Source organism: Aspergillus mulundensis (assembly GCF_003369625.1).
Source record: "Aspergillus mulundensis strain DSM 5745 chromosome Unknown scaffold_6, whole genome shotgun sequence".
Classification (NCBI taxonomy): Eukaryota; Fungi; Ascomycota; class Eurotiomycetes; order Eurotiales; family Aspergillaceae; genus Aspergillus; species Aspergillus mulundensis.
The window spans coordinates 131718-157427 of record NW_020797894.1 but is presented as its reverse complement, the minus strand read 5'-3'; the positions used below and the strand labels follow the sequence as shown (position 1 = coordinate 157427).

At 51.5% G+C, this 25710-nt stretch overlaps 12 protein-coding genes across 12 annotated transcripts; 5 read left to right on the top strand and 7 right to left on the bottom strand.

The window, feature by feature from the left end:
* Positions 1–611: 611 nt before the first annotated feature.
* On the bottom strand, positions 612–1260 carry DSM5745_06266 (GPI anchored serine-threonine rich protein; the record flags this gene model as incomplete). Its single annotated transcript, XM_026748282.1, has 3 exons — positions 612–906; positions 972–1070; positions 1145–1260. The coding sequence occupies 3 exons, from the start codon at positions 1258–1260 to the stop codon at positions 612–614; spliced, it is 510 nt and encodes a 169-aa protein (XP_026602586.1).
* Positions 1261–2558: 1298 nt separating this feature from the next.
* On the bottom strand, positions 2559–5404 carry DSM5745_06265 (NEDD4 family E3 ubiquitin-protein ligase; the record flags this gene model as incomplete). The annotated part of the gene is made up of 8 exons (XM_026748281.1): positions 2559–2658; positions 2708–3103; positions 3152–3289; positions 3340–3633; positions 3683–4898; positions 5002–5135; positions 5191–5296; positions 5359–5404. 8 exons carry the CDS (start codon positions 5402–5404, stop codon positions 2559–2561), a joined length of 2430 nt encoding a protein of 809 aa, XP_026602585.1.
* Positions 5405–6937: 1533 nt separating this feature from the next.
* Positions 6938–7917, bottom strand: DSM5745_06264 (polyadenylate-binding protein; the record flags this gene model as incomplete). Its single annotated transcript, XM_026748280.1, has 4 exons — positions 6938–7222; positions 7284–7371; positions 7464–7720; positions 7846–7917. The coding sequence occupies 4 exons, from the start codon at positions 7915–7917 to the stop codon at positions 6938–6940; spliced, it is 702 nt and encodes a 233-aa protein (XP_026602584.1).
* A 692-nt stretch (positions 7918–8609) lies between these two features.
* DSM5745_06263 (vacuolar protein sorting-associated protein 29) lies at positions 8610–9405 on the bottom strand (the record flags this gene model as incomplete). The annotated part of the gene is made up of 3 exons (XM_026748279.1): positions 8610–8726; positions 8788–9290; positions 9345–9405. The coding sequence occupies 3 exons, from the start codon at positions 9403–9405 to the stop codon at positions 8610–8612; spliced, it is 681 nt and encodes a 226-aa protein (XP_026602583.1).
* A 1140-nt stretch (positions 9406–10545) lies between these two features.
* On the top strand, positions 10546–11762 carry DSM5745_06262 (alanine--glyoxylate transaminase; the record flags this gene model as incomplete). Its single annotated transcript, XM_026748278.1, has 2 exons — positions 10546–10634; positions 10691–11762. The coding sequence occupies 2 exons, from the start codon at positions 10546–10548 to the stop codon at positions 11760–11762; spliced, it is 1161 nt and encodes a 386-aa protein (XP_026602582.1).
* Positions 11763–12507: 745 nt separating this feature from the next.
* On the bottom strand, positions 12508–14109 carry nemA (Nem1-Spo7 phosphatase catalytic subunit NEM1; the record flags this gene model as incomplete). Its single annotated transcript, XM_026748277.1, has 2 exons — positions 12508–12653; positions 12708–14109. 2 exons carry the CDS (start codon positions 14107–14109, stop codon positions 12508–12510), a joined length of 1548 nt encoding a protein of 515 aa, XP_026602581.1.
* Positions 14110–15182: 1073 nt separating this feature from the next.
* DSM5745_06260 (translation initiation factor eIF2B subunit beta) lies at positions 15183–16332 on the top strand (the record flags this gene model as incomplete). Its single annotated transcript, XM_026748276.1, has 3 exons — positions 15183–15315; positions 15371–16205; positions 16260–16332. The coding sequence occupies 3 exons, from the start codon at positions 15183–15185 to the stop codon at positions 16330–16332; spliced, it is 1041 nt and encodes a 346-aa protein (XP_026602580.1).
* Positions 16333–16875: 543 nt separating this feature from the next.
* Positions 16876–17436, bottom strand: rps23 (40S ribosomal protein uS12; the record flags this gene model as incomplete). The annotated part of the gene is made up of 2 exons (XM_026748275.1): positions 16876–17054; positions 17178–17436. The coding sequence occupies 2 exons, from the start codon at positions 17434–17436 to the stop codon at positions 16876–16878; spliced, it is 438 nt and encodes a 145-aa protein (XP_026602579.1).
* Positions 17437–17974: 538 nt separating this feature from the next.
* DSM5745_06258 (DUF5315 domain-containing protein) lies at positions 17975–18733 on the top strand (the record flags this gene model as incomplete). The annotated part of the gene is made up of 1 exon (XM_026748274.1): positions 17975–18733. The coding sequence occupies one exon, from the start codon at positions 17975–17977 to the stop codon at positions 18731–18733; it is 759 nt and encodes a 252-aa protein (XP_026602578.1).
* Positions 18734–19884: 1151 nt separating this feature from the next.
* On the top strand, positions 19885–20605 carry DSM5745_06257 (mitochondrial 54S ribosomal protein bL17m; the record flags this gene model as incomplete). Its single annotated transcript, XM_026748273.1, has 2 exons — positions 19885–20100; positions 20183–20605. 2 exons carry the CDS (start codon positions 19885–19887, stop codon positions 20603–20605), a joined length of 639 nt encoding a protein of 212 aa, XP_026602577.1.
* Positions 20606–21103: 498 nt separating this feature from the next.
* Positions 21104–23714, bottom strand: DSM5745_06256 (putative R3H domain protein; the record flags this gene model as incomplete). Its single annotated transcript, XM_026748272.1, has 4 exons — positions 21104–22544; positions 22625–22765; positions 22826–23607; positions 23664–23714. The coding sequence occupies 4 exons, from the start codon at positions 23712–23714 to the stop codon at positions 21104–21106; spliced, it is 2415 nt and encodes an 804-aa protein (XP_026602576.1).
* Positions 23715–24359: 645 nt separating this feature from the next.
* DSM5745_06255 (uncharacterized protein) lies at positions 24360–25613 on the top strand (the record flags this gene model as incomplete). Its single annotated transcript, XM_026748271.1, has 3 exons — positions 24360–24673; positions 24748–24873; positions 24944–25613. 3 exons carry the CDS (start codon positions 24360–24362, stop codon positions 25611–25613), a joined length of 1110 nt encoding a protein of 369 aa, XP_026602575.1.
* Positions 25614–25710: the final 97 nt, after the last annotated feature.

Here is a 25710-nt window from a genome sequence, read left to right as displayed (position 1 = left end):
AGAATGGGTGAAGCCAGATCGGGAGGGGAAAGAGTCAAGACGACGGCGAGGACTGGGGGAGGTGACGAGGCAGAGACAAGGCAGGAGTTGAGCGCCACCGGTGATTGGAAGGATTGCAGCATACAAAGAGCGGGTTTCCTCCAGCGTCCTGACACGTCAAATCGAGTCTGGACTGGTCTTTGTCTGACGGCCAGCGGCCACTAACAATCATGACCTCACTGCCGGCGGGCTTGATATGTCTGGACACAGTACTAGTACCTCACTACCCTACCTCTACAGAGCCCTCAGTAGGCGTTCCACGGTTGAGCCCGCTGGCCGTTTACACATCCAGAACAATAGATTGTTCTTACATCGCTCGCCTTCCTTATCGCCAGCACTGCGTCGTCCGGTTCGCAACTCCAGAGTCAGGCCCATGAACCATCCGGAGCACTGCGCGGACTAGCGACTTGGCACGCAGATTAGCTCCTTGGTCCTGGACCCTCGCAACCATCGTCTGGCGATCTCGACCAGTAGCATGTATTTGCACATTATCAGCCCTAGTACTTTCCAATCCAACTACCACCTTCATCCCCTCATATCACAGCACCCAGTCTCTCGATCTCGACCAATTTCTACAGGACTCTCAACACAGCCAGCCCTACTCCAGCCCCCACGCCCAACAGCCCAAGCTGCACTCTACCTGCCGCATCATCCGCCGTCTCCGACGCCGCAGCCCCATCACTAGTATTGGTGCCCGTAACCTCCGTCTCAGTCTCAGTCGCCGACGAGGTCCTGGACGATGTCGTGGTTGCGGTGGTGGTTGAAGTCGTGGTAGTGGGCTCGAGCTGGTCTGCAGCATTGCAGTAGGAGACTTGTTGCTGCGAGACACCGTTGCGGCCGCCGTCATCTGGGCAGTTGTCGTAGCATCTGTTTTTTGACAATAAGTCAGTGTGGAGTCCTTTGGACAGAAAAATTGGAGGAGAATGGAGTACGTTAGCAGGTTGGTGGTCTCGTCGCAGAGACAGCGCCACTCGTTGGCGCCGCAGGCGTCGACTCGGGTTTGGATAGATTCTCGACAGGTATCGAGGATGCTAAGAAAAGTTCCGTTAGTATGATTCCAAGGATAGAAAGGTCAAGCCGGCCTTCTGCTGCAGTAATTGCGTACTTTTGAGCCAGACAGGTGCTCGTGGACTGGGTGGCGGTGGTGGTCGAGGTTGCATCCTGTGCGAGAACACAAACGGAAGCAGACACGAGGGCAGAAATGAAAGAAATGAGACGCATATTGATTCTTGGAGGAGTTGAAACACTTGGAACTTGGTGTTGTAGGCCGCGTGGGAGAGAAGAGGGGTGAAGACGGTGAAAGACTGGGGGTGCAGCAGGAGAGCGGACTTTATAACGAGGACGGAGTAACACCATGGAGGCGTTGCGGTTTTTGTTTACACCGACACCAAAGCTCGGAGCCAAGCCGGTCATAGCATCGTTAAAGGTTAGGAGCATGCAGGAAGGCTAGGCGCTATGCATGGAGCTAATTGCGCGCCCTGGACAACTATATCAGCCACCAAGTCCAATCCGACGGAGAGATGATATTGCAGTCTCGCTTGGACATCCGACGACTCGGACGTGATGAAGTCCTTGCGGCCCTCGGCCGGGGTTGTCGAGGTCATGTTGGGAACTGGACCAGACTCGGGGGTTACACAGGATTATTACAAGAGGCCATGGCTCAGGGGCTTCGAGATTCGAACGTTGCCATAGTCGCGCCTTGTGCGGAGTACGGAGTAGCTTCTGGGGATAGCTTCATCGAGCTCAAAATCTGAAAACAAGACGTGCCCTTTTGGGCAGATCCCGGGGTGATCAACTGGACTTGTCAGACCTTATCGCGGACGGGCCTGTTGATCTGTCAGATGAAACCAGACTATTGACGGGGAAGCTATAGTTCAGACTGTTCAGGCTGAGCTGGGTTTATGGATTCTCGGCTCGTGAGACTTGTTCTTTCAATTCCCTGCCGGGAATCAGATTCCACCAGCTTAGCTGATAATAGCATGGACAAGCACATAGATAGAGTCCGACGTCAGTGGATGCACCAACCAGCAGAGCAACTTCTTAATTGACTCAAGATAGCAAAAAGCAAAGAGAAGAAAGAGAAGAAAATATAAACTCGCGGGGCTTAGTAGGCCCCGCTCGTTCAACGTAAAGTATGCAGGAAGCAGCACTCCATGTTCTTAGAGATAATACAGTATATACAAGTTCACCACATCCTGGTAACAATATAAATAAATCAAGCTGAACAATACCATATGCCCATGTGTATGACCTCAACTGAGTCCTGCTCTCCTAAAAAGAATGACCGGGGAATAACAGAATCACTGCTTGCACCGTGGTGGGGAACGATAGAAATGGACAGGGACTCGACGGGTATGGCATGACCCTAGGCAGCCCTTCGCGGAGAAGATCCAAGGGAAGGAGCAAAATCCATTCCGTATAAATCGCTCTTCGCCGTCTGAAGGTGATCTGTGAAGTTGCCCGTTGGACCGAAGGCATGGTCGGTATACAGTCTTCCTGAAATCCGCTCAATGCAAAGTCTACTCCTGTCCGAAACCTAATGTTTCTTCCACAGCGATAGACAGTTTATGCTCCAGAGCCTCATGTGTCTTGTACGGAGGAAGGTCAAGACGATTGAAACTAAGAGAGATTAGCTAATAACACAGAGAAGCCCTGAAATAAGACGTACCATGTGTGAGACTTGGGCAGGGCAATTGGGTCCCCAGACTTTTCAATAGTGAATCGTCTCGGCCCGTCGGAGCCCTGGAGATCTTTGAACCCGTTGACTGGAATCCGTGATGTACCCGTAGTGAACTGAAGCAGGCGGGATTTCTGTTCCGCGTCCCATGTGCGAACAATTTTCCAGAAGTTCTGGATGACTTCATCCTGTTCCTGGTAACCACGGTAATCCGTGTGCTTCTTCCAATCATCGACATCTATGTCGGCGATACCTCCAATAAGCAGTTCCAACTCGCGTTCATCGAACACATTGACCAGATCCGCCGGGATAAGCTCGTTAAAGCCAGACATGAAGGCATTGAACTGTTCCTCCACTCGCTTCACAATCTTCCATTCCGTAACAAGCCTATAATTATTAGGCATATTGTTTACAAAGAGGTAACAGATAACTTACTCGACGTATTCGTGCTTGTTCTCATTTGTCACGGGTATATCGTCACCACCAGGCTTCAGCTCGATTGTACGGCGCTCTCCAAACTTCTCGTCATCAACCGTAAAGGTCAAGTCAATGATGCCCTCAATATCATTATCCCTGTTCATTGTTAGAGAGACACATCAAGACAGGATGATGGTGAGACATACAGTGTCCATGCCAAATTGCGGTGCAGATCTTCATCTACACCCTCCATGTCTTGCAACGACACCTTTTTGCGTAGCATCATCTTGTAGAAGGCTCCAATAAAGAATGAGTCAAGGAAGCGACGGTGGAAAATGGCCAATCCAACAACTCGTCCAATAAACTTGAAATAGTTCAGATGTTCGGGATTGACACCTGAGTGGGGATTAATCTGTAGGGTATAATTATCGTGCGCAGAGTACTCGAAAAGACAGTAAAACGGATTGAACATTTCGTGAGAAAGGAGGAAAAAGAATTCACTGATACTGGTTAGCTGTGACCAAATTTCACATAGGTAGAAATGCCTACCGGGAGAGACCACCATAGTCCAGGCCATCTTCGCCGTCGAACTTGATCATTAAACGCTTCTTCAAATCGGACGCACTTTGGCGCATGATCTCGGCGTATGAGTCCTCAAAGATGTTATTTCGGCGAACCTTGACATGGCATTGGCCGGACATGATGCGCAGCGCCGGTTGTGACCGGAAGTATATTAGCTTCCGTCGGAAATCACGCTTGTATTGCGGCACGCCCTGATCCAACGAGGACGGCAAGCGGGGATCGTCCCATGTTGTTGTCTTAGTATTGTGGTCGACAAAATAGACCCGAGCCGTGTTTGTCAGGCGCATCTCCCACCCGCTGGGTAATGGCCCTAGTTGAGAGACAGGTTGCTGCTGAATGGTGGTGTTGCCACCACTAGCATTCTGGCCATACATTCGGATATACTGCTGCCGCCTCGGGTCTACCCAGGTTGTGGTACGGGTGTTGTGATCCACGAAGTATGGCCTGCCCTCGGGAGTGGTCCGCTGTTCCCAACCAGGCGGAAGCTCACCAGTGCCTGCAGTGGTAGCCCCTGTGGCCATCATGGAAACCATGTTGCTGTTGCCGCCGCCGCTGCCGCCTGCAGGCGGAGTTTGAGCTTGCGGCTGAGTTTCTGATAGATTGGGCGAGCTGGCTCCAGTCCGGTCTTCAGGAAGCATCCGATTCTGGTGTGCTCTCCGCTCTAACTGCATATTGGCCTCCCGTTGAGTGCGCTGCGTTTGCTCATTGTAGTTGGCAGATGGCCTGTTCCACGTAGTGGTTCGAGTGTTGTGGTCCACATAGTAAGTCCTTCCCAGGTTATCCTCGCGTCGCTCCCAGCCTGCTGGTAGTCGTCCCTGGTTATCCTCAAAAGAACTGAGATTGGGTCGAAGGGCGCCCTGTCCGTTGGCGATCGGCGGCGCACCGTTGGGCGGGGCGATCTGACTGGTCGGTCGGGTAGTGGACGGGACACGCTGCGGATGCAATGAAGCACTCGATGCAGCCGCCGATTGATCGACAGAGCTAGGTCCAGCAGGGGGTATTGAGGGTGCCGGTGCCACTTGCGGAACAAGTCCACTAGATGTCGACGCTCCGAGCTGTGTCCGATGCAAACCGTTCGCTTGGTTAGGATTGGGCGTGCTGAGGTTGGTAGATAAGTTGATTATAAGCTTTCCATGGACGACAAGATTATCATTTGACTTCTTCAAGTCTCTCGTGAGCATTTCTGTTAAGCGCCGCAACGTCGCAAGTCAGCTGGGAAACATTCTGAAGGAGCTGCGGTTGCGCAGCTCGAACCATGAATATTGTTGGTGAAGAGCGCTACTTACCATCGCCCCCCATCTGTAGATCAATGACATCTCCGATCCGCACGTTGATCACGCCAAGGAAGCCTTGATCCTTCTTCTTGAACTTCTTCTGATCAAATATCTGAATTGCAAGGATGCTGTCTTCATTGACCCGCCTGAAGGTTGCAGAATTAGTCCCTGGGACGTAGAGACGGCAAGGGCATGACTCACAGATCGAACATCTCGTTCCAGTACGGGTTCAGCGTCTTCTTTATCACTGACGTCGTATGTGTCTGCTCACCTCCAACGGTGGCCACGGCGAAGGGATCGGGTAGACCTTGAAGATAGAATTAGCTTCGGCAAGGATGGACAACGGGTGTGAGATCATCCGAAACATACGGAAGACATCGCGCTTGTATAGGCCATCAGCAGCGATAACTATCATAAGCAAATCCAGTCAGTCTCCGTCCGCAACAGGTAGCTTGATCAGTCTGCTTCTCCGATGAAAAACGCGGTATCTTACTTGTAACCCTGAGATTTGGCTGGCTGTGGTATATCCATATTAGCATACATGCAGAACAAAAGTGATTCATCCCAGGAAGAGAAAAGCCAGATAGTGCCAGGAACTCACGCAGGCAGATTGGACCCCATTCTGCACAGAGGTTTTCCAGTCGGTCGTACACGCCCCGGGGTGCAAAAGGCCGATCAAGGCAAGCCTATAACGGGATTTGCCGCGTGCGCATCCACCGCAGTTCACAGAGAAGAGCGCCCGACAAAAGCGATGACCGTTCGAGGGGGGAGGGCCGGAGGTGGATCGGGGAGCGGGAGTAGGGAGGTAAAAGGGCGGTGGGAGGATTGAAGGCTGAGGAGTTGGTGTCGACGATGACCAACTCGAACAGAGGAACGTGATGAGCTCAGACTCGACTGAGGCGCGGCGAGACTGGCGGTTGTACTTGCACGGTAGTGCTGTGTATTGGGGCTGAGCAGCACTGGCTGGTAGATGAATGGACTGGAAGGACTGACGTGGGTGCCGCGGCCAATCAACAGGCGAGGGGCTCGATCGGGAGAATCAATCGCAATCGGCTGTGGTCGAGTCGCGCTGACTACTGTGACCGTGGCGAGAATGAACGGTCCTAATAATGCGAATACGAGCTAGGGGGCGATAGTCAGTATCTCGTAGGTAGAAAAAGAATAAGAGCGTCGAGCTGGGCGATAGGTACGTTCGTTGATGGTATCACAGCGGCGGGGTGATCAGAGGAGTATCTACCTACAGATGCTACCGGCTTACTCTAGTCCCCTGTTCTCACCAACTTCAAGATCCAACCTATCCAAAAGTCCTATACGAGTCAGGAATAGCCGAATAGTCTTCTTCCGTCCAATCTCGTATCACCTCACGATAAATTCATAGTAATCAGAATCCGAGCCAAGTCAATTCCCCTATGACGATTACTGCAGTGCTCCCATTATAGGCAGCAGAATTCTAGACCGACAAGTAAGATCACACCAACTCTGATATTAGCCGCGGACTATGAAGACAATTCAAGTAAGACTGCTTGCGGTATTAGATGCTTAGTTACGAAGCAGTAATGGTATTTCAGCATGGCCCAGTCCGGGTGTGGCTTGAACCATCCACTTATATATAGATACAGTCTGCTGAGTCTATATCCGGGGAAGCGCTGCGCTTCGATATTCAGCTCAGGAACGCTGAAGCGTTCTACTGACATTCTAAATCTCAATTACTTGGTATATAAGACGGCACGGCTTATCAAATCCGAAAGAGTTCTAATTTAGGTGACTTTTTCAGATAGAAGTGACACCCGTTTCCCCTGCCTGTTAGCTATGGGTCTCCTAAATTCAGAATAAAGAGGATATTTGACAGATTATCCATCCCGCCATCTTGCCCAGACCCCCGGGACCGAGTGTTTATCATACAGTAGCACCGCGCAGCCTCAACTCCAAAGAAGCTTCCCTGAAAAGTTCAATACATTGGTCCTCCCCTGACGCCATAAGTTCCACGAGCCGGGCGCTTCTTTTGTGGTTCAACTTCCAATGTCGACAGGTCTGCCTGAAAGCTCCACGTATAATTCTTCACGTCTGATATAGATGTATGTAGGACGTGCTCAGTAGGGCGCATAGCCTCGTCCGCGGCCACGATAACCGCCGCGATAACCTCCACGGGGGAAACCTCCACGGCCGTATCCGCGGCCGCGACCACGACCGCGTCCCCGACTGCCCATACCAGGGAGGTTGGTGCGCTTGGGAACTACCTGCACAGAGTCCGTTAGCGAGCCATACTAGGGGATAATTCCATGATGTCTCCTCACCTTCAAGTTTCTGCCGCGGAAGACGCTCTCGTTCAAAACAAGAGCCTGCGCCACCAAACTGGGCTCCGCAAATTCCACGTAAGCGTAGCTATACTACCAAGTTAGCGCGTGTACACATTTTGAGAAGACAGATGCATAAGTCCTTTGCCAACAGCGCAGGGGCTGTAGGATAGCACATACCCTTTAGGTTGGCCTGTGAATTTGTCTAGAAGGATGGTAACGCGATTAATGGAGCCACAGCTCTGAAAGTGCGCTTGGATTTCCTCCGGTGAGGCGCCATAATCCACATTGCCAACAAAAATACTCCGGGCATCAATGTCCTCCTTGTCTTCTTTCAGGCTCTCGGATTGCTGGTCGAGTGTGGCTTGCATTTCCCGTAACTTCGCGGCTTCAGATTCCATCTCAGCAACCCGTCGTTTCATGGCTTCAATCTCTTCCTAGATGACGGGCTATGTTAGCCTGAATCCGCATATCTAAACTGCCGAATGCCGCCAAACGGCGCGCCATAAACTCAAGCGCCTCGTTTGCCGCCGATTCAACACCCTCTAGTAATCAAACATACCTCATCGTCACCTCCCTCTTCGTGAGGTGTCTCCAGGCGCTCATCCTTGATTTCAGCCTCCTCGGTAGACATCTTGTAAGAGAATTCTGGCGATGCCGCTATCCTCTCGAGTCACGGGTGTTCTGGAATAAAGCGTGTGCGGGAGTGGAAGCTCTCCACCTGTTTCGAGTTGCAAATTGCGGCAGTAAAATATCTTAATAGAGAGGAACGTAGATGCCCGCCGAGCTCTGATTGATTCCAACCCAACGCGAGAAAGGATTTATGCCTTAAAGGACAGTGTCCTAGGATCGCAGAAAAAAAGAAGATAAAGAAGTTATATCGTGAAATGTGATGCTTGTTTGATCAAAGCCCCCGGGCCCAACACCACAATTTCTATATCAGGCTTAGTGCCCTTTTGTCATCATAGCTCTCGGGTCCTATTGCATCACTGGACTTGGATAAGGTAGGGCTTGCGCCCGGCAACAGCTTTCCTAGTCATTTGTCAAGGGACTACTAATATAATCTTTGTGTATAGAGCTCTGCTCCTTAGTAGAGATTTGGCTATTAATGTTACATTGTGAGAATTATTGTGTCTTCATCCGGCATTGATACATGCATCAAAGAAGCACAAGGTGTACCTATAATACACAAATAACAGGTATAATTTATCTTGAATAACTCCTGCGTATGTGGCTCAGATATAATATTGGTTCGTGAGCATTAAAAGGTCATAACGCAGTCGGTATCTATATCATATATACAGGGGCAAGCATGAAAGGATAGGTTCATGAGGATGGAATGCTACTCTTGCGATAAGAAACTTTCTCCACAGCAACAGTTTCAACTCCGCTGGCATCTGTCTTCAGCTGGTAGACATAGAGCACAAGAACGTCACCTTGGATCTTTTCGGTGTTAGGATGGCTGTCTGTAGGTTTGGGATGCGCAGGAAGCATGTAAACTTACATCCATCAAGCAAAAACTCGGCGTCGGGTCCTCTCCTTCTGGCCAATATCCAGTGCTGAGAGCCCCAGTTGCACTACCCGGGTTCACGAAGAATCTTCCCTCAAGTTCAAATGCTTCAAAGCGATGAGTGCCACCCCATAATAGTATGTCTACATCCATCTGACGAGCAGCAATGAGTAGCGCATCCGCATCGCCCGGTGGGATGATTGTGTGGCCATGGGTGAACCCGATCCGAAGACTTCCATGGGTTACTACTTTTGAGAGCGGCAGGTTGGGAGAATCGACATCAAAGTCGCCTTTGACCAGTTGCAAGTCCGGCGCAACTTGGCGGAGAAACTCGAATGTATTGCGATCAGTCAAATTGCCAAGGCAGAGGATCTGGCCAATTTTTCCTGGCGTGAGGAGCTTCCGAAACTGCGACAATGTCAACAAGGGGACACCGTGAAGAGGTAACCGGAGATGATGCGACGCGGCGGGATTATGGATACCTTTGCCGGTAGATCCTGACAACAACATTTTAGCACAAGCCATTGTTATCAGGAGACTTGTTCATTTACGTACTGGAGCTCTGTCAGGGATAAAAAGGTCGCCGATGACCAGGACTAGACGCGAGGTCATCCTGAGAGGAGTGAACGGGTCAAGGGCCCATTCCAATGAGAAACTTTTCTCAAGGGTGGAGGAAAGGATTCCAGCGAAAGGACGTGAAGGAGCGATGAATAACGTTTGTTTGTGATGCAGCTGTCAGACTTGTTGATATCTTGCGATAACGGTGAAGCTATCGCGGGGAAAGCTGGGTCCGTCCGATCGTCAGCCAGGTCTAAGCCCTGATTAGTCAGCTGGCTTGGTCTGCAGAAGTGCTCCATATGTACCGACTTCGGCCTGAAGTCTAGACCATCAGACATCAGAAATCTATCTACTGGAAAGAAAATACTCTACAGAGGATCATCAAGGAAGACAGAGCGTGTTTTGTTGATATTTCAGGGGTACGACCGTACGAACCATTTTGATACGGTAGTATCCGTGTACGGGCGAGGTACAGAGTTACATACTGTAGTGCAGTGGAGATGTACCCATGCAAATGTATCGTCGACCCGGCGGCGCACTATACAATTCTATTGTGCTTTACTGGGTATCAATGATGGATTGCTGCCTGATAGGCAGATCGATCAATGATATGCACACTTTAGGTAATTGTATCGTATATTCTGGGGAAATTGACCTTGAGCCTCTTGGTAGAAGCCGGAATTACTGCCGAGTTCCTGGAAAAAGTCCGACGCCGGGGAGAAAAAGAAAGGAGAAAAGAGTCAGCAGGGGTGGAGTCCCTCCTAGTCTCGAGATTTCACAGTGTTTGAACTTTTTTCTCAGTCAATTCGAATCCTGTATCTGAGAACAGCCTCTAGATATACTCTGTATACAACCGCATGCAACCACATACTGCTTGTGAAAGCCACCGGCCCGAATAGACTCTCCGGGGATCTCCGAGAGCACGCTCGTTGGTTCAGTCCTCCATCTCAATTCCACCAGGACGAATTCCCCGCGGGTCGAGAGCCGACCCCTCGGGAAACTCTGGCGGCCACACGGACTTCGCAGCGCCTGAGTCTGATCTCCAGACATCTGGATCAGAGACTCCCGCTGCCTGAGCTTAATACCCCCTTCTCGTCCGAGAGGATCGCCCAAGCCCCAGACGACGTGGAATATAAACCCCTCGACCGCTCTGCCCCTCCTTCAACCACCTCCGACTCCCAACCCTCTGTCAAAATGTCGTCTCAACCCGCTCACCCCACCTTGCTCATCCCGGGCCCCATTGAATTTGATGATGCTGTCCTTCAGTCCATGTCTCATTATGCGTGAGTCGACCTTATCTTTGCAGACTATCGACCCCCACTAACTGGTGCCTCATCAGCGAGAGTCATGTTGCGCCCGGTTTCGTAAAGGTCTTTGGAGAGACATTGTCCATGACCCGGAAGCTCTTCCAGTCTACAAACCCTGCGGCTCAGCCCTTCGTCATCTCCGGCAGTGGCACCCTGGGTTGGGATATCGTTGCTTCTAATCTTGTCGAGAAGGGCGAGAATGCTCTTGTCCTACACTCCGGCTACTTTGCCGACTCGTTCGCGAACTGCCTGGAGACTTACGGAGCCAATGCTACACAACTCAAAGCACCCATTGGAGAGCGTCCATCATTCGAGGCGATTGAGCAGGCTTTGAAGGAGAAGCCGTACAAGGTCATCACAATCACTCACGTCGACACCTCCACTGGAGTCCTGAGCGACATCAAGACAGTGGCAGAGATCGTTCGCCGTGTCAGCCCTCAGACCCTGGTGGTTGTGGACGGCGTGTGCAGTGTTGGCTGCGAGGAAATCGCCTTTGATGAGTGGGGTCTGGACGTGGTCCTAACCGCCAGCCAGAAGGCCATCGGCTGCCCTCCCGGTCTTAGCATTCTGATGTTATCCGGCCGGGCAATCGAGACCTTCAGGACCCGCAAGACGCCTCCTTCCTCATACTACTCCTCTATGGCCAACTGGCTCCCCATTATGCAGAACTACGAGAACAACAAGCCCTCCTACTTCGCTACCCCATCCACCCAACTCATTCACGCCCTTCACACTACTCTCTCCCAAATCACATCCCGACCGATGACAGAGCGCTTCGCCGTCCATCGTCAGGCCTCTGACCGTGTCAAAGCCGCCGTCGCCGAACTCGGCCTGCAGCAGCTGGCCTCCAAGGTCGAGAACCAGGCTCACGCCATGACTGCCATCTGGCTGCCAGATGGACTTGCCCCGCCAGACGTCCTTCCGGGACTGCTGAAGCGTGGCGTTATCTTCGCCGCGGGCCTGCACAAGGAAGTTGCAACCAAGTACATCCGCTTCGGACACATGGGTGTTAGCATCACAGACCCTGCTCGCGGTGACGTTGAGAAGGCCATTGCAGCCCTTAAGGAAGCTATTACCGACGCGAAGCAAGCCAAGGGTTTGTAAACGGTGTATCGGATAATATAAGGTACCTAAACAAAACACATAAATCAAACAACATAAAATTCAACATAAAAGCTGAAAGAGTGCTTTATTCCTAGATACTCTACATACACCGTAGAACCCCGAGCCCCATCTAATACCTCCAAGTTGGAGGTTAGCGCTAGTATCAGGCAATCGTTTCCCGTCGTGCTGGGCGAATTTGGAACCAGAGCCAGAAATAACTATATCGGGAGCCATGCCGAAGCAGCGCCAAACCTTCAAGCACTGGACTAGATCCTCAGATATATGAACGGGGTACATAGCGTACGTGGCCAAGGCTCTAAATTATAGTTTGAATGTCGTAACCGGTATAGGTTGGAGAACCGGCAGGGTTCCCGATCCCCAGCTTATGCTAGGAGCACAGTAGACCTCAGGACCGTGCGGTACCCGGCGAAGAACAATGGCTGTATTAATTGGATCGCGCAAGTACCCGAAAACCTCTGCTCGGCGTCATTAATGTACTTCTGAGACGAGACTGGACGAGAAAACCAGATGCAATTAATGTAGTAAGTCACTGATCGCCGAGCAAAGGGGTATGGAGAAGATAATGATACTGATAATGCTAAACACTCGTCATGCTTCAAATCAACGGAACCGGACTCTTTACAATGCATTAAGTAGGTGAGGTATAGCAGCGTGGGATATCAGAGTTGAGAAGGGCAATAAAAAGAAGGTGAGTTTCTTGCGCCCACAGACAAGTTGTGTGTCGCTATAGAGCGTCCGCTTCTCCTCTACGCAGAGCTAGGAATGCCCTAACGTCAGTGACGTACTGTAGGGCTTCCAGCATAGGGATGAGATGAAGAAGACCGTTGTCTGTTGGGTCATTGATCCAGCCCTCAATAGGAATAGCGTTGTCTGCAAATCCACGTTAGTGGCCGCTCGAGATATTCAACCAAGTATTTTCCCTACCTTCATGGAAGATATAGCTCATTGGACTGTTGTCCAAAATCATGACTCGGCTAAGATCCGGCTCAACCGAGCTGAGATCTTTGATGTAGGCGCCATTCCGGAATGTACAGTGTTGCCGGTAGTACCGGGCTTGAAAGTATTTCCGCTCCTGCTCCAGCCAGTCGATGACCGGATCGGCGTACTCTTGCACGCTTGCGGTAAAGACAACTAGTTTATACCATTTGGAGATCTTGCGAAGGAATTCGTCACAGTGAGGTCGTTTGTGCACATAATATAAGATGGGGTGTTGAGGTCCGAGAGTGGTAGGCGGCGCGCCAGGTGAGAGGGCAGTTGTCATTGGTGTAGCTAGTTTGACTTCAACCATGTGGCCGCTCGACATACGGCCTCCCTTGGCAAGTGAGTGAATGAGGGTCTCGTCCAAGTCTAGAACAAGCGTTTTCTGCGGAATCCTGGCGTTTCTGCTAGTAGCCGTGTACGACGGAAGACGGGATGGGATGAGCGGCCGAGGGGGAACCGGAGAATGAGGATATCGCGTGACCAAGTGAACAGACGGAGACGCAGGAGATTTTAAACTATCTGGATCAAGTGAATCCGGTCTGCCATTCCGCGATGACTGGTCGAGGTCAGCGCTCCGCGCTCGCCGTTGCCGTTGTCGCTGCAGAGCTTCCTCATTATTGAGCTTGATTCGAATAGACCTCCGCGGAGCCGTCCCGTCTGATATTAATTCTCCGCTCGAAGTTTTCTTGGCGGCACGAGGTCGACTAGTCGTAAGTCCTTTCATGGCCCGACGATCCCCTTCCGACTCCGAAGTACTCGATGCAACAGAATCGCGGGACGGGTGACTTCGCAGCTTTCTAGCAGAGCCGGAGCGGCGCTTGCCTTCACCGTGAGCAGCAGATCTAATAGGCGTATTCGGACTACTTGAGGACGAAGAGCCAGATATAGAGCGTTGGAGCTTTCTCACCGGCGCCAGAGGCGAGTAGCTCCCAGTTTCGTCTCGAAAGCTTTGAGCTACATACACACCCGGCGACACCAATGTTTCCAAGATGAACTTAATCGTTTCGGTGACTGCTTCTAGGAGCCGCTGTGCGATTAGACCTAAAGAGCTTCTGGTAGCAAGTGCAGAGGGGCTTTTCGGAAGTCCTCGTAACAACGGCGACTTCTCGTCCAATATATACTCGTCATGATTAACATCCTCCGGCGATTCGGGCGTGTCTTCGTAGTTCTTTTCATCGGCATCGACTGCATGAAAGTTGCTTTCGCTATAGGACCGGAACTTGGCCAGATCGCTGGGAGCGATCACAGGCGACGCATCCCCATGGGAATGAGATCGCTGGCGGCTTCGCTTCGAATTCGAAGTCTGGCCGATGACTCGAGCCGATAGGATATTCAGCGAGTTCATCTTCCGATGCCGCCCACGGGTGTCGGAGCTGGCGCAGGTATCTGTGGCGCGATTCGTGGCAGTCAGTGATCACAGGACTTCTCCGAGGGCGCCGAAGATGACAGCGACTAGGGCCAAAAGAGATAATGGAAGAACATGTACAGTTCGGTCTGTACCAACCTCAATGCGCCAGTTGACAGCCCGTGCTTCAAACCACGGCTCCTCCCAGCCCTGGGTTTCTGGTGGGCGGAACGGAGAAATGGTAGGAGAGATCGAAAGCCGACTGACAAGTAGAGACCGTAAGGGGTGCTTAGGTGGGGGGGGGGTAGGAGGATCGGATCGAGCACAATAAGTAGGAAAGGGACAGATCAGCCCAAACCCGAGGGAAGCAGTCGAAGAGGAGTAAAGATGGGGAGTCGGCAGTGGGAGACGTACGATCGATTTGCTATGGGGATGACGGCGGCGGTTGGGCCAAGCAAAAGCCGCCGCTGCACCTCTCCAAAACCAAAGGCGGGCAAAAAACTCCCTTCCATTGACATCCCACCCGCTCTCCCATTTTACCCCTCCGCACCATATCTTCTTTCGCTTGGTTCCACGCAAGTCTCTCCTACATCTGGAGCGTCCGAGCCCTACGCGTCACAAGCTTAACAGCCCGAGGAAGCCCGAGGTGCGTTGTACAGGTAAAATTTCCCGCGTGTCGCCCACACTGAGTCAGAGTCCCGCTAACTTGATGTACAAAGCGCTTTATACACTCGACCACCGAGATTGCGTTAGGAGCCATGCCGGCTACTTCTGCTCCTTTAACGCCAGGGTTGGCGTCGTTCTTAAAATCTTTGAAAACCAACCCAATTGATACATCAATCGATAATCTGATCTCGTGCGTTCGGACTTACTTCTTGCCGTTCGACCCACCAGTACTGATGAAGTGAAGCTTGCTCAAACGAAGACAAATCCGACATTCTAGATCGTGCGCAACTGCGACTGCTTATCTCTTGCGTAGCGTCATATCTGCATGCAGAACGAGCGATGCCTCAAAACTCATTGAGCGCGTGCAGAGTGTGGGAAGGCGGTTGATAGCCGCACAACCCAGAGAGATGGTTGTCGGAAACATCGTTCGGCGCGTGCTTGGGTTAATCCGGGACGAGGCAGAAGATGATAGGGATGGAGACTTTAGCTTGAGCGATGCCGGCTCCGAAAGCCAACCGCAGACACCTCGCGGGGGAGACGGTAAGTACCTTCCTAGCCTGTGAAAAGAACTCGGAGATTGACATGCATTGTGCAGATCCCTCTGACTTCCACGGCTCGGATCGAGGCGCCTCCAAGCCCATTTCTTCTTTAGCCACCCACCCAGTTTCCATGTTCAGTCTGCTGTCTCACCCAGAAACCGAAACCTCACTGCCTGGTACGCCAGCGACTGGCTCACCGTCTGGACGCTTACCCGGGCACACTCAGAACAGGGATATCCGCGCCGAAGTCTTAGACGGAATTAACGAGATCATTGACGAGTTGGGGCAGGTGGACGATCAGATCGCGGCTTATGCACTGGATCACATTCATTCCAACGAAATCATCCTCACACATACCTCATCGACGACCGTACAAAAGTTCCTTCTCAAAGCCGCCCACAAGCGGAAGTTCACCGTCATCCACGCTGAATCATATCCCAACAACCACGAAGCAACCCATGCGACGGTCAGCGGCACTGCTCCCAACGACGATGAAATCCTCAGCACCGAGTCGTTCCAGAAACCGTTGATCGCCCATGGTATCACAGTAATACTTATTCCTGATTCAGCCGTTTTTGCCCTCATGTCTCGCGTGAATAAGGTCATCCTCGGTACGCATTCCGTCCTCGCCAACGGCGGTCTCGTCGCTGCGGCCGGCACTCGTGTCATTGCCCGCGCCGCCAAGGTACACCAAACGCCGTGCGTGGTTGTCAGCGGTGTATACAAGCTCAGTCCTGTCTACCCCTTCGATTTCGATTCTTTGATCGAGTACGGCGACTCAAGCAAGGTCATTGGCTATGAGGATGGCGATTTGGTAGACCAGATTGACGTGCAGAATCCGCTGTACGACTACGTTCCAGCGGAATTGGTCGACCTCTATATTACAAACTTGTAAGTCCTCATTCTCCGCTCCTTTTCCGAAAGGGCAGGCTAATTCTCCACTAGGGGCGGACATGCGCCGTCATACCTATACCGTATCGTGTCCGACCACTACCGGAAGGAAGACATCAGCTTCTAAACAGGACGAGAATGAGATACAATCAAAGAAGGGGAAAAGTCCAAGACGTTTTATGGGGGTATGTGAACCAAGATCAGGCTCGACCACATAGGGTGGCAAAATAAGAGCGTCTGGGTGCAGGCAGATATCGCAAGGATACCACATAATATCATTATATCCTTTAAAATCAAATTTGGGTAATAATGCGGCCATGGGCTCATAACATTTATGACCAGAGGCCTAGGCTCGAAAGATTCTAGGCGGATTGGTGTTGGGACAGCACTGGATACAGCACTACCGCCACCCTACGTATGTAGATGCAAGTAGGTCTTTGAAGAGTTTCTTGATTTTAGGGCCCTCCCCAAGGAAAAAAATCACGGCGCCGTCTTTTATGAGAGTATGAATCGTAGTAACTGCAGCGGTTTTTGCAGGTCATCCATCCTGAACCATATTTTCCAGATTCATAGACCATGCTTCCCGATGTTCAATGGAAACGGGCCCAGTCGACTTCTTCTCGGATATCATTCCAGCACCATCGCTCGTCGTCCTTCTCGTCGAAGCCGTTTACGAACGGGGCTTCTCCTTCTTCTCCTTCCATAGAGCCATCAGACCGACACCAGAAACCTTGACGACCTTGAAACGGACACCAGGAATATCACCCTTGGCCTTGCCCTTACGACCGAAACCGGCGAGGAGGACTTCGTCGTTCTCATCGATGAAGTTCAAGCAACCGTCGTTGGGGACTGAGAGGCGTTGTTAGTTTCCATTCCTTCAAGAACCCTTTCTATTTCCATGCATCCAATCCTTCCATCTCTTTATTCATCCAGTACATCCGAAACACGAACTAGGAGATATAGGGCACCCACCGAAAGCAGTGACCTTCTTGCCGTTCTTGATGAGCTGGACCTTGACACACTTTCGGATGGCGGAGTTGGGCTGCTTGGCCTCAACACCGACCTTCTCGAGGACGATACCCTTGGCGTGGGAAGCACCACCGAACGGAGAGGACTTGTAGGCGGTACCGAGGAGACGCTTCTTGTAGTGAAGATCGGCCCAGCGATTCTCACGACGGGTGGTCGCGAGCTTGCGGGCGGCGTTCAATCCCCTAGGCTTTCCCTTACCCATGTTGTCGAATTATGTTGAGTGGACGGCGTACTGTGCGGAATCAAACGTTAGAACTTCGTCGTACGAGGGAAAGTTGCTGAGGGTTTGATCTCGATTGCAAAGCGGGATAGATATCGTCGAAAATGGCTGCAGATTTCGCGGATATGGAGTGGGGGATTTTCCCAGTGCTGTATTTGGGTGATAACGGGCAACCAGGACCAATGCGCACTTACCGACTGATGGATATGTGCCGGACGGGCTGATGGTGGTTGTCGAGAGTCGAAGGGTCGAAGGTTCCTTTCACGGCCGGCGTCTCGCTAAAGTCGGGGAGGGTGAAATTGTTCTGCTGTGCGCCTCCGCCCTAAACGGCAGCTAAGCGAGTCTCCGGAACGGAGAAACATGCCCCGCTCCCCGAAATCGATTGCGATAAGGACCCATAACATTGACGTACTGTACTGTACATAGTACTGCGCCTGCATTGTTCTTTATTATTTTGTATTTGGTACGATGTGAGACGATAGCCGGAAAGTGCTCCTCAAGTTTCATCTGTTCCGTTTCGATGGACAACAATTTCACCCCGGACGCCTTAAGAAAGGTGAGCTCCCAGCGTCTTCCCCCGCCAGCCCTCTTTCAGGGTCCGCCGTCCCATAATGCGTCGAACCTATCGCTTCAACCGCCCGTACCTACGGTAGCCGCTCCAGGAGGTGGTCAACCCCCATCGCAAGTCCCGCTTTTGCATCGCAGGCGCTCATCCCCTAAACCTCTGGATGCGTCCGGACTTTCACCTTTTTTATCTCGCACACAGTCCAGGGGTGAGGTAGATGGCTCCGATGCGCTCTGGGAAGAGATGCAAAGTGCCCTTTCCGATGTTGAGGTCAGCGCAGCGGTCCGAGGCCATGTATTTGGGGAGAGACACTCCGAGGCACTAGAGGATCTGCGAATGAAACATCTAAGACTTGCGCAAGCTTGGGGGCGGGATGAGACTGAGGATGGAAGTGCTGGCTCGAATGTTGCTATGGCGGAACCTCCTCCTCTGAGGAGAGATTCGCGTGCTGCTGGTGATACCTCTGGGGAGATGGATGAATCTGCAAAAAGATTGGATGAAGAGACCGAGAAGGACATCCAGCTTGCGCGGCAAAGACGAGAAGCAAACGATCGTTACTTTGACAGAGTCAATAACAGTGTCCTGGATGTTGTCGCAAAGTTGGAAGACATCGCGCAGGCCATGCGTACGATGGAAGCAGAAAGCAAGGACATCTGGAGCGAGGATGACAGTTTGAGCACAGCTACGAAGTCTACAGTTCATACAGCTGGTTGAGGGTCGCATGCCATGCATAGAGGGGTTTCGAAGCTCGCTTCGTACATGTAGCACCTGCTTCGACGGCACCAAGGCACAAGACTCTTCTTTACCGTACAGTGACTATATCATCAGATAGTACATATCATCAACGCTAATTTTTACAAACCATCATGGGTATCAAAGAACAAAAGTGCATACTTCCCACCAGACTCATCAATGACATTCCCGCCTCAATCCAACAAAAAGTTGTTAAGATGGTCCGTACACCAGGAACTATCACTCCCTCTTGACAAATCTGCTCACACCCTTCCAACTCTCCACAGCCACATCCCGTAAAGCATTCCATTGAGCGTTATACGCCTTCCTTGCCAGCGCTCGCACTTCTTCATTCCACCGATGCTTAAGCTTATCCTTCACTGCGGACCGTGAGGGTGCTAGCCCTTCTGTAGGTGTGCGAGGCTCATGATCTTTCGGAAGTAATCGCCGGTCGTACGCGCCTCTAGATGAAGCTAGCCAGTTCATAATCCTTGTTTGTTCGCGAAGGGCGGCTTTCTGCTCCAGTCGCGTGGAACGGTGAACTTGGATTGTAATGTACAGGACCGATGTTGTGAGCGCGAAGCCGCTGAACTTTTCTTTTTGGTTAGCTGGTTTCTCTCAATTGACAGATGGCTCGCATACAAAACCGGTGAAGAAGCCCATGATTATACTACGTTACGGGGTTCGCGGTAGGTATGAAAAATGATGCAAAATGTTAAGACTCAGATTTGAGGAGCAACGGCAGCGGAACAGTAATGAAAATCCGACAGTGGTGTATTGGCGAGGATTTAGGAGCTCAAGGAGCCAACGCATTGATTGCCGTAACAGTAGTAGTAGGGTTGTTTTCACGATGAGTTGAAGGTTGGAGCTCCGGTCTGGAAGTTCTGCGGATACAGGTGATGCTCGCCGCATTCCGATTGGCTGCGGAGCAGAAATCGAATTCCTCCAACTTCCGCCCCGGGCATCTCGAACCATCACAACAACAGCACATCAAATCATTTCATTTGTCCCTTCGTCCGCATCTTTAACACGCAGTTGCCCTTGGTCAGTCTACGTATACTGGCTGTTCACATCGCCTTTTTCATTTACGTACCCTCACCTTCAGCCTGAGCCAAAAGTTCTAAACCCCCATCATGGCCGGAGGCACAGCCAAATATCGACACCTGAGTCGGAAATCTTCGCACAGACAGGCTCTCCTCCGAAATTTGGTTACATCTCTCTTCAAGCACGAGTCAATCACGACAACTTTTGCCAAGGCGAAGGAGGCTCAGAGACTAGCCGAGAAGCTGATCACTTTGGGCAAGAAGAACACTGAGACAAGTCGGAGGACGGCACTGTCTACATTCTATGTATGCAACTCCTCAGAGGGCCACGATGTGCCCCATATCACTGAGCGGTTCATTTAATCTTACTAATTGGATTGTCTTATAGACTCCGCATGAAATCCTCCCTAAACTATTCGGCCCTCTCCGTCAGCGCTACGCAAACCGCCCCGGCGGGTACACGAGAGTCCTGCGGGTTGAGCCGAAGAAGGATGATCAGGCACCCAGTGCAATCCTGGAACTCGTTGATGGACCCAAGGATATGCGCTTTGCGCTTACGGCGAAGGCGGTCGCAAGACGACGTAGCCAGGGACTCGAGACGCTGAATGAACTTACACTTATGAATGTACGCAAGGTAACGCAGTTTCGGAAGGACGGAGTTGAGGAGTTGGAGAGAGCGATCTCGCGGGTAAAGCTTGATGAGGTCAAGGCGCCTGTAAAAGCAACGGCGACGAAGAGGAATGGAAGTAATGCTCAGCATGCGCAGGTGGCCAACACGGAAGCTGAGAGACAACCAGAAGAACGCCCTTAGGGTTGACGCGGCGTCACAGGTGGATCGTGGTTCGAGGTAGAATATACAGCACTTCAGTTAGCATCTCATGTACTTTACAAAGTCAGTTGTTGTTCTTTTATAAATAACACTACTTGATGTTGATTTCTGAATATTATTAGTCATGAGCATGCTTCAAGCCCTTTCCATACTGCAGAAACCCCTGACTTATGGTCCAAACCAGTTTTGAACATTATCCCATGGATGCAACCTTATGAGATTAGTTGTATTGCCAATGGGACCACAAACCCCTCGCCCACCAACCGACTTCTGAGTCGGGCCAGAGCTACGGAGGGGAGCTACGGAGGAATAATATGGCCGCCTTTGCATCATGCCAATCCATTTGTGTATTATAGCAGTCTGGCGTCTTCATAATGTTCGCTCGAGGTTTGTCTATCCACTACTATTAGTATTGACAAAAAATACAGCTGTCACAAATCCTATAATGACCGTGGGATTCGAGCCATATTCGCAATGGCATTATGGCTCCAGGGCAGCTCGTTGTTGACTCGGGCGTGACACGCCAGTGCCTCCTGAAACAACCAACGGACCGTTCTGGGGATGTTGTATTGCGTTGCTAGGATATGAGTGATTCGCGGAGTTGACATTCCGGTGCTTTATCTCATAATCAGACTGGACTTCGGATGGAGGTGGCTTTGGAGGTAAATGGGAGGGCGTCCCCCATTTTGCGATCGAGTCTTTGCCTCCCGGTAACTGTCCCCGATTGAGGTTGGCACCGATTTGTTCCGGGTTCTTGCTGTTGATGTCTGGGTAGCCGGTCCACTGGGGTTGGGCGCTTGACTGTATGTTCGGATAGGAGCCCACACTTGACGGGCTGTTCTTGTTTGAATGTCGCACCGGGCCAGCAGTGCCACCAGGTACAAAAGAGCGAGTTTGAGGATTAAAATGAGATCTGTTGAAGCTACCCGGGAGAGGGTGCGAGCCCGAGTGATTAGACAAACCAGTATTCAGTGGCTGGCCTGGGTATTGGGTGTAAGGATACGCCGCCGTTGTCAGCGGCTGCGTTTGATAGGTTGGCCAGGGAACTGGGGCCTGAGGTTGGTTCCGTTGAGTAGCTTGTGGATACGCCCCCTGGTATGGGGGAGAGGACCAGCCCGCCGGAGTACCCTGAAACTGTACATTGCTGGAAAGAGGATAGTTGCTTAGTGGTGCAACGGGCTTTGCTGAGGGCATCGCCGGGGACCGGTTGATTGGATACCCGGTGTAAGGCAATTGCTGGGCGGACGGTCCACTCTGCCAGGTGCTGCTTGTGCCCATTTGAGGGGATAAGGGCATCGTATAGGGTGATCCAGTGTTTATATTGACCTGCCCAGGATACATCATGCCGTTCTGGCTAGGCATGTAGCCCCCCACGTTGGTTGGTACCACGCCAGGCCCTACCATGTAGGGCTGGCTTTGGAACGAAGGGTCCTGCATGCCCATATTGTAAGGCATAGAGCCGTTGGTATACTGCATTCCAGGATAATACGCGTTGAACTGAGATCTGGCCTCGAAGCTGTCATCATGAGGTGTTTTTTGCCTATGCGTCTTTTTCCGTCCGCTAGTGGAGCTTGACCTGGACATGTTTATATTAGCTTCACCGTTCATTTCCGGGGTCTTCGACTCTGAAAAGTCCCGGAATATCCGCTCCCGGACTTCCTGGTACTTGGCTTCACGTTCCTCTCTAGAGAGAGACATTCTATCCTTAGCAGGGGTAGCTCCCGCGGATGATCCTCCATGTTCTGCATCATTACCACTATCACCAGCCTCAGATGTGGGCTTCGAAGGAGAGGAGCTTGCGGCTATACTGCCCTCCGTGGACGGGCGTTCCCCATCTGTGCGGCGCATGATTTTCATGGCAGGCGCTGTCGGAGGGGGACCAGAATTTGTAGCAGCATGTATCAGGGACAAGGGGGTAGGCCTAAGTTCGTCAGAATGCCGTTCAATTCAGTTACACGCGACTTGAAGTCAGGGTAAAAGACAGGAGGTATGTGAACTCACAGCCGACAAAACGGAGTTCGATGAAGCCGAACAGATGTGACGTTATTGTCCACAAAATGGGTAAGATGATAATAATCACCCAGCTTATGAGCAAGAAGTCGACCAAATGCGTTTGAAGGCGGTAGTTCCAGAGATTGCTCCCTTGACAAAGATGTTAAAGTGAATCACACGGACCGATGCGAGGGAATTACAAAGACATACCTGGAGTCCTGGATAAAACTCCTGACCTTTTCTTCTAATTGAAGTATCAGAAGGCGGTCTTTGGGAGACTTCATAGCTTCAAGAAGCTTCTCGTCCGGTTCTGAAGGGAACCCGTGTATAGGTCGACCCGAGTAAGGATCAGGGTTGGAAACAACAAAGCTGTTATCACCAGAATCAGCAGTAATGGCACCGTTTGCCCGCGGTGGGACATCACTGAAGATAGAGATAGGGTTGTGAAGGGGTCCACGGTTTCTTTGGACATCGCGGAACCGGGCCCCAGAATCCGATCCAGTCAGCGAATTTGGTGCACCAGACGCATGACCAGAAAGTGACTCTTCCTCGTCTATAGCTTGCACGCTGGCGCTGTCATCAGGGCGTAGAGAATCCTTTTCGTCCATTGCAAACGTAGTGACCGACGCCATGCTTTTAGAATCAAAACTTGTTGGCTTTGTCGAGGAGTTAGAAAGGTGAGTACGGTCATCTTCAAATGAATCCTCGCGCCTCAGAGACCCGTTTCCGTGGGTTTCTTCAGAGAATCCGGGGCTTTCGTGGGTGTTTCCCTCTATTAGGTTGACGGCTTGAACGGCTTTGGACACACTGTCCATGTCTTGGTCGAGAGCAATGGCCTGGGTGGTGATGGAAGTTGGGCTTTCATGGCTGAATGAAGCACTGACTGGGTTCTGCGGTTCCGAGAATGATGGCTCCTCTAGAGGCCGAGATTCGTCCTTTTCATCGGACGCAGGCGGTGCTTCCGATTTCAACGGTGGGGGCAAAGCAGCAATCTAATACAAACGTTAGGAAATTGCTTCAGGTTCCGGTCGAGATTTAATGTGCATACCTTTGCGAATGACAGACGGTGCCCGTCTCCTGGAGACGTTTTCGAAGTCATAGTCATGGGAGCAAACTTGCTGACAGGTTCGACTGGATCCTTATACAGTCCTCCTCGGGCAATATTGCCGTAAAGTGCGGGTGTAGTTGTAGAGGGCCAATCCCGACGGTGCAGAATCGTGCGAACGAGTCAACGCTGTGCGGGATATCAAGACGATGAAACCGAAATTCGAATGGAGAAAATGCCACTAAGAAATCCCACTTCACACAAGCCAAAAAGGAAAGACGACATATCTTGAGACAACGTAATTCGCCATAAGGAAATCTGCGGGAGGTTAGCAATGTTCTGTGCTTGCTTTGCTGTAGGGCCTACAGAAGGCAATTTCCCAGGGAAACAGTATAGGCTGATCCAATAAAATGGATATTGGTTTCTTAAAGAAGGAGATCAAAGTACTTACCGGTTGTCAAAGGAATTTGATCATGACTTTTGTCGCTGTTCCTAGTTCAAGAGGGGAACTACAGGTTCCCGGTTCAGGCAGAAAAAGCTCAGGAAAGCGAGAGAGCCGTGAAGAAACGACAACTCTACTTCCAATAAAGCAAATAAACAGCTCAGTGGTTCGGAGACGAGACGAGGAACGGGTTTGCTTTTCGACTCTCCAAGGCTGGCAAGAAGAACGAGCTTGACAAACAGACAAAGGGAAGCCAGATGAAGATCGGGCGCGGGCCTAAGGTAAGGTTCGCTTGCCACACTTTCGTGGGCCGCGGGATAGGCTTAGCCGCGTACGCCGCGCGTCTAGCACGGGCACTCCACAGCATTCTACCTGAACAGCCGCGCAGAAAGAAGCAAAGTTGCTATACTCACGATATCAATACTTTGACTTCAAGCGGCAAATTCGACCACCCGAACTTCGAAATTGCGACAAAATTTCATCCGATAAGCTGTGTGGATGAATCGTTACCGAAACGCGCCCGGCCTGCGAGGCCCTACCAAGGCGACTGCCTCTACTCTTTGCCAGAAATGTTTGAAACGAGATATGTATCCCTTTCCAATCTGATCATCACACATACTGACGCCGCTTCTCACGTCACTACAGCTACGAATGCAAAGTTACTGCTCAAGAACGGCCATATCTCGCCCGTCCCTCCCGCACCCAGCAACTACAGAACCCGAAGCTACGCCCGCAGCTGACGACAGATATCCCAAGTGATGCTGTACGCACGTAAGTAGATCATAATCTCCCAAAGAAGAGAGCCTGGTACATCATGGACGGCTTCTCACAACGAAACTAGAAAGGGTACTGCAGACGCTCTACTAGCGCAAAGCGAAGAAGAGCGTGGCCGCAAACGTGAGCTCAATGAAGTAGACTCTTTGGACACGCGGGACCAGGCAGCCAAAAGGACGCGCTCAGTATCATCAGATTCTACCAGCTCTGTAGCCACAATATCCACAAATCGATCTCGCTCGGGATCCCCTCAACGAGAGCGATATGCAGAACCACGGCGGAGATCGAAGTCACCAACGTCCCATCACTTGTGGGCGAGGAAGAGACGACATAGCGACTCATCTCCCGGTGATTCTGTTTCCTCATATTCGTCTAGGGAGGGGTCGCGGACACGATCCCCTGAAAGAAACACCAGGCGAAGACGCCGGGAGTCGAGTCCAAAGGAACGGGGACGGACGCGCGATATCTCGCGCGATGGGAGTCGCCAAACCAGAAGCCGCAGTCACAGCATGGATAAAGGACGCGTTGCAAGGGGGAGGCGGTCTCTGACAGCCGAGGAAATCGAACCTGTCCGAAGCTATGCCAAGGCATTTACTTCGATGGACCAACCTAGAGTGTGTAAACACGAACGGGTGAGCGCAGAGAGGAGCCACGCTCCGCCACCGCGACGCGAGCGAAGTCTCAGTCCTTACAGCAAGCGAATTGCTCTCACCCAAGCCATGAATATGGGTCGCTGATGTAGCAAAAGTGTTCGGCGCAAATCGCATGCGATTCAGGAGCAAGGTTCGGGAATAAAGCGCATAGACGGTCCTTTTCATTATTAGTATGTATTCT